This window comes from Nicotiana tomentosiformis, chromosome 1, assembly GCF_000390325.3.
Source record: "Nicotiana tomentosiformis chromosome 1, ASM39032v3, whole genome shotgun sequence".
Lineage (NCBI taxonomy): Eukaryota > Viridiplantae > Streptophyta > Magnoliopsida > Solanales > Solanaceae > Nicotiana > Nicotiana tomentosiformis.
The window spans coordinates 107,099,723-107,111,710 of NC_090812.1; the positions used below are offsets into that span (position 1 = coordinate 107,099,723).

The following is an 11,988-nucleotide window of genomic DNA, read 5'->3' on the forward strand; positions in this document are numbered from 1 at the left end:
GATATCTACTCCGCATGTCCGACTCGGACTCCCAAGTAGCTTCCTAGATGGGTTGACCTCTCCACTGCACTCGGACTGAAGGATAACTCTTTCATCAACTGGCGAACCTGCCGGGCTAGAATAGCCATCGGCTCCTCCTCATAAGTCAAATCCTTGTCCAACTGGACAGAGATGAAATCTAACACATGGGATAGATCGCCGTGATACTTTCGAAGCATGGACACATGGAACACCAGATGAAATGATGATAACCCCGGTGGCAATGCAAGCCTGTAAACCACCTCTCCCACTCTCTCCAGAATCTCAAAAGGTCTGATATACCTAGGGCTCAACTTGCCCTTCTTTCTGAACCTCATTACACCCTTCATGGGTGATACCCGAAGCAACACTCTCTCCTCGACCATGAATGCAACATCACAAACTCTATGGCTGGCATAACTCTTCTGCTTGGACAGAGCTGTGCGAAGTCTATCTTAAATAATCTTGACCTTGTCCAAGGCATCCTGTACCAAATCTGTACCCAATAACCGAGCCTCCCCCGGCTCAAACTATCCAACCAGCGATCGACACCGTATACCATATAGTGCCTCAAAGGGAGCCATCTGAATGCTCGAATGGTAGCTGTTGTTGTAGGCGAACTCTACAAGGGGCAAGAACTGATCCCACGATCCTCCAAAGTCTATAACATAAGCGTGGAGCATATCCTCCAAGATCTGAATAGTGCGCTCGGACTGTCTGTCTGTCTGAGGATGAAACGCTGTGCTCAACTCAACCCGCGTGCCCAACTCATGCTGTACTGCTCTCCAGAAGTGCCAGGTGAACTGTGTATCTCGATTAGAAATGATAGACACGGGCTTATCGTTAAGACGAACGATCTCGCGGATGTAAATCTATGCCAACCACTCCGAAGAATAGGTAACTGCCACACGAATGAAATGCACTGACTTAGTCAGTCTGTCCACAATGACCCAAATGGCATCGCACTTACTCTGAGTCCGTGGGAGTCCAACAATGAAATCCATAGTGATACACTCCCACTTTCACTCAGGAATCTCTATCTTGTGAAGCACACCACCAGGTCTCTGATGCTCATACTTAACTTTCTGATAATTTAGACACCAAGCTACATATGAAACTATATCCTTCTTCATCCTCCTCCACCAATAATGTTGCCGCAAGTCCTGATACATCTTGGCGGATCCCGGATGAATATAATACCGAGAACTGTGGGCCTCCTCTAGAATCAACTCACGATGTCCATCCACATTAGGCACACAAACACGACCATGCATCCACAAAACTCTATCATCTCCGACCGTAACCTGCTTGGCATCACCGTGCCGCACCGTATCCCTAAGGACAAGCAAATGAGGATCATCATATTGCCGCTCCCTGATGTGCTCAAACAATGAAGACCGAGCGACGGTACAAGCTAGAACACACCTGGGCTCAGAAACATCCAACTTCATAAGCTGATTGGCCAAAGCCTGAACATCTAGTGCAAGCGGTCTCTCACCGACTGGAATATATGCAAGGCTGCCCATACTCACTGACTTCCTACTTAAGGCGTCATCCACCGCGTTGGCCTTCCCAAGATGATACAAGATAGTGATATCATAGTCTTTCAATAGCTTTAACCAACTCCTCTGCCTCAAATTGAGCTCCTTTTGTTTGAACAAGTACTGTAACTCCGATGGTCCGTGAAAACCTCACATGACATGCCGTAAAGATAGTGCCTCCAAATCTTCAGCGCATGAACAATGGCTGCCAACTCTAAGTCATGGACAGGGTAATTCTTCTCGTAAACCTTCAACTGCCACGAAACATATGCAATAAACTTTCCACCCTGCATCAATACCGCACCCATACCAATATAAGATGCATCACAATATATTGTATAAGATCCTGAACCTTAGGGTAACACCAATGCCGGCGCTGTAGTCAAAGAAGTCTCGAGCTTCTGAAAGCTCGCCTCACACTCGTCTGACCATCTGAACGGGGCACCCTTCTAGGTCAGCCTGGTCAACGGGGATACTATAGATGAAAACCCCTCCACAAATCGACGGTAATAGCCCGCCAAACCCAAGAAACCCCTAATCTCTGTAGCTGAAGTGGGTCTAGGCCAGTTCTGAACTGCCTCAATCTTCTTAGGATCTACCTGAATGCCCTCTGCTAATAAAATGTGCCCTAAGAAAGTGACTAAATCCAACCAAAACCCGCACTTTGAAAATTTGGCATACAACTGGCTGGCTCTCAGAGTCTGAAGTACAGTCCTGAGATGCTGCTCATGCTCCTCTCGACTACGTGAGTAGATCAAGATATTATCAATAAACACAATCACAAATAAATCTAAATAGGTCTTAAATACCCGGTTCATCAAATCCATGAATGCTGCTGGGGAATTTGTCAGCCCAAATGACATCACCAGAAACTCATAATGTCAGTACCATGTCCTAAAAGATATCTTAGGGAAATCGAATGCCCTAATCCTTAACTGGTGGTATCCAGATCTCAAATCAATCTTTGAAAAATACCTTGGCACCCGGAAGCTGATTAAATAAATCATCAATCCTCGGCAATAGATACTTGTTCTTGATGGTGACTTTGTTCAACTGGCGATAATCTATACACATCCTCATCGATCCATCTTTCTTCTTCACAAACAACACAGGTGCACCCCACGGCGAGATACTAGGTCTAATGAATCCCTTATCAAGCAGATCTTGCAACTCTTCCTTTAATTCTTTCAACTCTGGCGGGGCCATGCGGTATGGCAGAATGGAAATGGGCTGATTGTCCGGAGCTAAATTAATGCAAAAATCAATATCCTTGTCAGGTGGAATCCCCAACAGATCTGCAGGAAACACCTCTGGAAACTCACGAACAACCGACACTGAATCCATGGAAGAAACCTCCGCACTAGAATCACGGACATAAGCCAAATAGGCTAGACACCCCTTTTCGATCATATGCCGAGCCTTCACATAAGAGATCACTCTACTGGTAAAATAGCTAGAAATCCCTCTCCACTCTAATCGAGGCAACCTCGGCAAGGCTAAGGTCACCGTCTTGGCATGACAATCCAATATAGCGTGATAAGGTGACAGCCAATCCATACCCAAGATGACATCGAAATCAACCATATCGAGAAGTAGAAGGTCTACACTAGTCTCAAGACTCCCAATGGTGACTACACATGAACGATAAACACGATCTACAACAATAACATCTCCCACAGGTATGGACACATACACAGGAACACTCAAAGAATCACGAGGCACAACCAAATATGAAGCAAAATAGGATGACACATAGGAGTAAGTAGATCCCAGATCAAATAGAACTAAAGCATCTCTACTGCAAACTGAAATAGTACCTGTAATAACAGTATCGGATGACTCACCCTCAGGCCTGGCTGGAAAAGCATTACATCGGGGTTGGGCCTTACCACCTTGAACTACATCCCTGGGACGGCCTTTAGCTGGCTGGTCTCCACCTCTAACGACCTGACCTCTACCTCTAATAGTCTGGCCCCTACCTCTAGCTGCCTGGCCCATGCCTCTGGCTGGCTGAGCAGGTGGTGCAGCAACTGGTGTCAGAACCATGGCACGAGAACCCTAATGTTGTTAGCTGCCCAATGTCTGAGGGTAAAATCTAGCAATGTGCCTCGGATCACCACAAGTATAACAGGACCTCGGCTGTTGTGACTGCTGACCCTGAAATTGCCCCTGACGACCCGAGTAACCACCCTGAAAACTCTGGAGCGGAGGTGCACTAACATGAGCTGGTGGTGCACTGTAGGCTAGCTGGTCGGAATAAGTCATATGAGGACCATGACCACCTGAGGCACCGTGGGATTCCTGGAGTGCTGAATGAAACAGCTTGGGAGGATGGCCTCTACCAAAAGTACCCCTGCCTCCAGATGAGGCACCGCTGAACCCCCCGGAATGAGGTGGCCTCTTGTTAGACCTCTGACCTCCCTGAGCAAGAACTACCTCGACTCTCCTTGCGACATTGGCAGCCGCCTGAATAGAAATCTCACTCCCGGTCTCCTTAGCCATCTGCAATCTGATAGGCTGAGCAAGTCCGTCAATAAACCTCCTCACCCTCTCTCTCTCAGTAGGAAGCAGAAGAAGAGCATGACAGACCAAATCTACAAAATGGGTCTCATACTGAGTAACAGTCATACTACCCTGCTGGAGACGCTCGAACTGACGATGGTGCTCCTATCTTAGTGTGATAGGGAGAACCTTCTCTAGAAAGAGCTGAGAGAACTGGTCCCAAGTAAGAGAAGGCTACCCCGCTGGTCTGGTCAACAAATAATCTCTCCACCATTTCTTGGCGGAATCAGTCATCTGAAATGCAACGAAATCGACCCCATCGGTCTCCACTATACCCATGTTCCGTAGTACCTCATCACAGTTGTCAAGATACTCCTGGGGATCCTCTAAAGGAGCATCACTGAAGTGAACTAGGAAGAGCTTGGTAAACCTATCCAATCTCCATAAAGCCTCAGAAGACATAAATGACCCATCACCGGTCTGTGCCGCAACAACTGGCTGAACTACTCCGATTGGGTGAGCGGCTGGAGTCTGAGAGACGGCTGGTGCCATGGGAAATGTGCCAGTCTGGGCCACACTCTCTATAAGGCTCACCAAACGGACCAAAGCATCTTGAAGCACTGGGGTGGCAATGAACCCCTCCGGAACCTGAGCTGGTTCGACATGCACATCCCATGCTGGAACCTCCTCATCAAACTCTACCTGAGGCTCTACCGCTGGTGGTGCTGCTCGGGCTCTGGGCTGAGCCTTGCCCCTGCCTCGGCCTTTGGCACGGCCTCGGCCTCGACCTCTGCCCCTTGTAGGAGCTACCACTGGAGGCTCTGGCTGCTACTCGGCTGAAGATGCAGTACGTGTTCTCGTCATCTATGAGAGAATAAGAGTAGAAGAGTTCAATTAGCATTGTGAGAACAAAATCGCACGACAGAGAAGAATAGAAGTGAAATTCATTCCTAACTTCATAGCCTCTGGGAGATAAGTACAGACGTCTCCGTACTGATCCTCCAACAAACTTCATAGCCTAGGAAACCTAGTTCTCTGATACCAATATGTCACGACCCAGAATTCCCACCATCGGGACCGTGATGACGCCTAATATTTCACTTTCTAGGCAAGCAAACGTTAGAGAATTCATCAAGCCAATTCTTATACATTTCAGTAAATAACAACAACTAAGCTATAACAAGTTAAAATAAGTTCGACAATTTATAACAGCCTCCATATATACACTACTACCTGGATTTGGAGTCACAATTCATGAACTTCTAGGATTTTACTATAAGTTAAAGTCTGAAAGAAATACAACTGTTTGAATGAAAGAAACAGTAAAAGAAAACTGAAAAGATACACGGGGAATTCAAGGTCTGCGAACGCCAAAAAGTCTACCTTGAGTCTCCGATGAACCAGTCCGAGCTGCTACGCCTCTCGATTAGCTGGGACCAATACCAAAATTTGCACAGGAAGTGCAGAGTGCAGTATCAGTACAACCGACCCCATGTACTGGTAAGTGTCGAGCCTAACATCGACGAAGTAGTGAAGAGGCTATGACAAGACATTTACATAATAAACCTATGCAGATAACAGTATATGTACAAGAAAACAACAGTAATAGCTAAACATGTACTATTAGGAGGGGGAGCATGCTAAAGGGGCACATGATATAGGAGATACAATGGAAATGATAACCAGAACAGTCAACATGCTTTTAACCAGTGAAAAACAACTAAACACAATAAAGAAAATTACACAGCATCACCCTTCATGCTTTTACTCTCAGCCTCACAATTTAAATCAATAGATACGGCACGACATCACCCTTCGTGCATTAACTCTCATAACGTGGCACGACATCACCCTTCGTGCATTAACACTCATAATATGGCACGGCATCACCCTTCGTGCATTAACACTCACAATATGGCACGGCATCACCCTTCGTGCATTAACACTCACAATATGGCACGGCATCACCCTTCGTGCATTAACACTCTCCCTTACCATAATATAATGAACAAATAACAACTGGGAAATAGAATAACAAGTACAAGCCTTACTTTAACATTTGGTTCCACAATACCAACCTCAGCTTCGAAATCAATACTCAATTATCACCAGAAAATCCGTAAACATGATAAGAACGATCAATTTAACAATACTAGTCTAAACATGGATAACATGAACAAAGGAAGCTATAATTTCAAGAAACCATGCCCCCACCCGCATGCTTTAACCCGACTACAACGCATAAGTACTTATCACCTCACATATACGTTGTTCCCCAACATTTAAACATGTAGCAATTAAGCAAACAAGTCATATTCCTGCAAGTCAAGGTTAGACACAACATTTACCTCGCACCGAAGGTCACTCAATACTCAATCACCGCTTTTTCTCTAGAATCCACCTCCAAACCACTCCTATCTATTCAAAAATAACTCAATAATATCAAATATTGCTAAAGGAATCAATTACATTGCATAGATTTAGATTTCCCAAACTTTCCCCCAAAAAGTCAAAAATCAACCCCAAGCCCGTTTGGTCAAAACTCGAGGTTCGGACCAAAATCCATTTACCCATTCATCCCCGAGCCCGAATATGCAATTAGTTTTGGAATCCGACCTCAATTTGAGATCTAAATCCCAATTTTCCAAAAATCCTTAATTCTACCCAAACCACTAATTTCTACCATGGAAATCCTAGATTTTAGGTTGGAAATTCATGAAATGTAATGGGTAGTTGAAAGAAAATGGTTTAGAATCACTTACCAACACTTTGGTGAAGAACTTAGCTTGGGAGAATAGTCTCTAGGCCGTTTGGCTTTTGAAAAGTTGAAAGAATGGCTTAAGTCCCGTAATGGGACTGTTTAATAGCTGGGCGACAGTGTTCATCGCGTTCGTGAGGACGCTATCACGTTCGCAAAGAGCATGGCCCAATCGGCTTAGGAGATCGCGAGTAATTCCATGTGTTCGCGAAGGTCTAGCCCGCCTCACCTCCGCGTTCGCGAGACTGGGCTCGCGTTCGCGTAGAGTTACCTCAACTCCCCTGCCTCGGCTATCTAGCACGCGTTCGCATAGAGCAGGCCTCCCAATGCTCCGCGTTCGTGACCAAGCTTTTGCGTTCGCGTACAACAAAACCTTCCCCAGCCTATTTTACCCTTCGCGATCGCGGGAGTATATTCCCGATCACGAAGAAGGAAACACCAAAAACCAGCAGAAGTGAAAACCAACAAACTTTCTAAGTTCAAATCATCCCGTAGCCTATCCGAAACTCACCTGAGCCCTCGGGTCTCTAAAACAAAAGTGCACACAAGTCCAAAAACATCATACGAACTCACTCGCACTATTAAATCGCCAAAATAACACCTTGAACTACGAATTGAACACCAAATCGAATGAAATTTTCAAGAAAACTTTAAAACTTCTCTTTTCACAACCTGACGTCCGAATCACGTCAAACCAACTCCGTTTCTCACCAAATTTCACAGATAAGTCTTAAATATTATAGTGGACCTGTACCGGGCTCCGGAACCATAATATGGACCTGATATCAACAAGACCAAACATCAGTCAATTCAAGAAATCCTTAAACTTCCAAACTTTTAATTTTTCATCAAAATTCTATATCTTGAGCTAGGGACTTCAGAATTTGATTCCGGGCATACGCCCAGGTCCCAAATTACAATATGGACCTACCAGAACAATCAGAATACGTATTCGGGTCCGTTTGCTAAAAATATTGACCGAAGTCAACTTAAATTGATTGTAAGGAAAAAATTATCTTTTTATCAATTTTTAACATATAAGCCTTCCGGAAGAACAATCGGACTGCTCACGCAAATCGAGGAAGGCTAAGATGAGGTTTTTGAGACCTCAAAACGCAGAGTTAGGTTCTAAAATATAAGATGACCTATCGGGTCATCACAAATATAATTAAAGAGTAAGAAAATATCAATCTAACGTTACAATCCAAACTCCTATATTGAATTAATGGAAAGATGATGAAATCTTATGTCTTGTAGCCTCCAATGCTCTCCAAAAGCTTCCAAGATCAAAAGTCCCTTCAAAAATGTCTTTTTGGTGTATTTATACCATGTATAAGTGTGACCGGACGCAAATACCCTTTCCAAGCCGAAACAGGAAAATACTCTGAGAAATTTATACTGGCGCACCGTGCCGTGCCCCGCGCTGTGCCAAGTTGTTTAAGCTCAGAGAGCAGTTTCTGATAGACAGCAACACAAAAGCACTAGATCTCCGCCCCATGCGCCACGGCTGTGCACTTTTTACAGAGTAAATTTGTTTCTTCAATTTTTTATATCCAGGCTCGGTCCTCGAACCCTGAACACGATCCCAATTTAATCCATTGGGCTTTTACTCAGACTTCAAAGCTCCAACTTGTGCGATTTAGCTCCCGATTATCTTTTTAACTCGGAATCACTTCCTGTAAGGCATAAAACACATAATAAGTGCAATTCACTATCATTTAAGCTCAAAAACAAGTAAATGCAGTAATTAGAGTGCAAACTATGACTAAAATAAGGGTTTCTAGCCTACCATCAATACCCCACACTTAAATTATTGCTCGTCCTCGATCAATCAAACTGCACTTCACATAGACACGACCTTCTTATCAGACACTTACCTAAAGCATCATGCCAAGAATATTTAAAGCAGACTAAGTACCCTATCATAATATCCTAGCCTCAATACTCTACTAAAAAACACCAAGTAATTTCCAAAAACCTGCTCACTTACTCTTACACAGAGGCCAAAGACATTACATTTCCTTCGGAAATCATGTGCCCTCACACCAAAGATAGAGAGTATTTCCACACACAATAAAATTAAAGAATAAATAGGAACTCAATATAGAAAGAATTAACCCACTTTCAGAATTAAATTCATGCACCACAGAATACGTATTATAGGCTTGCCCGTAGTGTAGTACTCTACAAATTTGAGCTCATTCAGTTAAGGATCAAGTAGGACTTTAATTGGTTGTAATATAGGTAGCGGGAGTAGGATACATTTGGATATAGTGACTACACCTCCCTAAGCACGTTAATACATATACATTGACACATTAAACCCCACACTTGTGTTGAACCAAACCCCACCTTCACATATTATAGCATCAAGCTCCCAATATCTTTAAGCACAAACAAGATGAGACCCACCACTAGCAAGGAATCAATTTTGTTTCTAATACATATACAAACTGTCTCTTATTTTTTTCAATTCCTTACATGCGGCTCTCACAAATTTTCAACTAGTGCACCTTTCTCCATTATTCTTAATTCCACTCAAAAGACAACTATACCTCAACTTAACTTTTAACAACCTCATAAAAAATTCAAGTGCTCAAGAGAGGTAAGAGGTTCAAACAGATAGTCAATTCAAATAAAATGGATCAGTCTTGTAGTGTAGTTACCAAAGAAGTAGGATTACAGACTCAAAGGGGCTAACCAGGGTACACAACAATCAGGCGGGTCACAAACATAGAATAAGCTCAACAAAGAAATGCCTATATCACTTCCTAGACTGAACAAGACTGTTATTTTACTTTGCAAACATGCGGGGTAAGTTCTATACATCAACTGACATGCACAAGCTATCAACAAAACCTCACACACATGTTGGCACACAACTCACTTAGGACCGGATCTATCCTAACTCTCTAGTCAAAGTGGTTAAGCAAGATCAAAATCAAATATTTTACGATACTTATACATGAGTCAAGAACTAATCCTTGGCATCACAACTAAGGAACTCACTACTCTAAAGGTACAACAAAGTCAAGAAAAGTCATCTCCATTTTATACCATAGCATAACACTTCAAACTTCCTAAAAAAATAAAAACTAACTAAACCCAGTTCAAGAAAAATCCTTGGAAAAGAACCGCGGTACAAAGAACCAAGGGGGAATTGTTACACTACCTAAGAAAAATAAAAAAAATATTATTATTTTATTCTTCGACTTTGATCCCTCAAGAAGACAGTCGAGAAAATCTATCATCGGGAAAAGTCAACAATTATTTTTCAAACAAAACAAAAGAAAACAAACACACATGTACATATTCACATCCCTTACACCACACTTTAAATTGTGACATGTTCCCATGACACACAAATAAAAGCAATAGGTAAAACAAACTCCCCTGAATCATCTAGTTGGGGTCTGAATCGAAGTCGGGATCTCCTTTGCATTCCCGACCCAGTGCACACATCCATGTTAAGAGATTCTTTTCTACCGTAAACATGGGCACAAGGGATACCCCTCAACTGCCACAATCTACAACTACATATTTTCCTAACCATGTCAACAATGAACATATATTTCCCTTCCTCAATTTCAAAGCCAGTATGAGCATTCCACATCACTTTTAATCTCCTACCAACTTCTTTATTTTCTTCTAAAGCTAATCTTGTCGTGGGTGAAATGTCATTGATCCAAGTTTCAGCAAATTTGATCATATCCCCATGTCCATTCATTATCTTATGTCTAATGTCTTCAAGCATACTAATTACTGATTTATGCGTAGGACCCACAATCCAAGAGTTAAATGTCTCACACATGTTATTTTCAACAACATCACACCTAACAGTTTTACTAAAATAAGCCCTACACCAGTACTCTTTATTATAACTAAGTAGGGATTCACAAATATTATGCCCAAGTTTATCCAAGTGTTCAAATTCTTCTTTCAATTTTACCTCAAAACTGGCCTTAGCACAACTCCAGAAAGCTTTTCTTCTTGCTTCATCTCTCGATTTTTTTGCCAGTTTGCCCATATATGCCTTGCACACATCCTCCTTTCAGCATTAGGAAGTAATTCTTGAACAGCTAGAACAAGACCCTTATAGACATAAAAAAAAAAGGAAATAGAATAAAATAAACAACAGAAATGAAATAAGCAACAGAAATGAAATAAACAACAGAAAACATGTTTAGTATAGTACCTTTTGCATGTCAGACAAAATTAAAATTAAATTGTTCTCCTTGCATATTTCATGTCACTGCTGAAATTACAGTAGAATAAAATATAATTTCTTCATTAGCCACTCTAACCCTTGTGGTCTTTGTAATGTTTGCCTTTTAAAACCCAATCTCTCAACCACTCGTGGGTTTATAAAATTATGGGTCGCTCTACTATCTAATAAAACTAGAATGGGTTGATTTTTGGCCCATTTGGTAATATTAGTGGTAGTTGGGTTCGAATCTAAGCCCATCATCACATTCACCACGGTGTCATCATAGGATTAGGCTGATAAACTCTTGAGCTAGGGGAAAAAGTAATTTTAGGCTAGGAATTAGATACCCTGGGCTGGATATTTCTGTAGATAGATGTTGAGGTCTTTTCATGTTATCTGGCTACTTCTAATGCATTCATCATTGCAGAGGGGTTCGAGGCCCTAACAATGGACTGTAAATTAGGTTTTAGTCTACCAACAAAGCAATACATAAAATAAGTCTCATTATGAGTGAGATTAACTAATAACAAATAAAAGAGTAGCTCTTAAATTTATTAAAGTAGCTCACATCTGATACTTACTAAAGTGTATTAAATCCAGAACCACATCCATAGATCTATATTTTCATACCTACAACACACATCCAAATAAAATATTTCCCACACAACCACTCCTCCTTGCTTCAATACATGCATACCAAACCATGGATCATTTTTTGTCTTTTAAATGAACTACCATAATATCCATCTTTGACTCTGGAGTCATTTGATACAGCTTAAAGAACCTCTCACGCCTCCTTTTTCCACCCCCGTGGATTATTAGTGCCAAATTCACGGAAGGTGAATTTAATTTTTGTTAACTTAAATGGGTTATTGTTAGTTTGAGTGCCCGTATGGTATACTAAAGAACTTATTTCTTTACCGTGTTCCTTAAGCATAAAGTAAATAAGTAATAAAATGAAC

The 11,988-nt window shown here is 42.1% G+C and overlaps 2 protein-coding genes across 2 annotated transcripts; both read right to left on the reverse strand.

Annotated features, from left to right (window-relative positions):
- Positions 1 to 1,040: 1,040 nt before the first annotated feature.
- Positions 1,041 to 1,544, reverse strand: LOC138908357 (uncharacterized). Its single transcript, XM_070199020.1, has one exon. It carries the CDS (start codon positions 1,542 to 1,544, stop codon positions 1,041 to 1,043), a length of 504 nt encoding a protein of 167 aa, XP_070055121.1.
- A 2,082-nt stretch (positions 1,545 to 3,626) lies between these two features.
- Positions 3,627 to 4,187, reverse strand: LOC138908362 (uncharacterized). The gene has a single exon (XM_070199027.1). It carries the CDS (start codon positions 4,185 to 4,187, stop codon positions 3,627 to 3,629), a length of 561 nt encoding a protein of 186 aa, XP_070055128.1.
- Between the last annotated feature and the right edge of the window lie 7,801 nt (positions 4,188 to 11,988).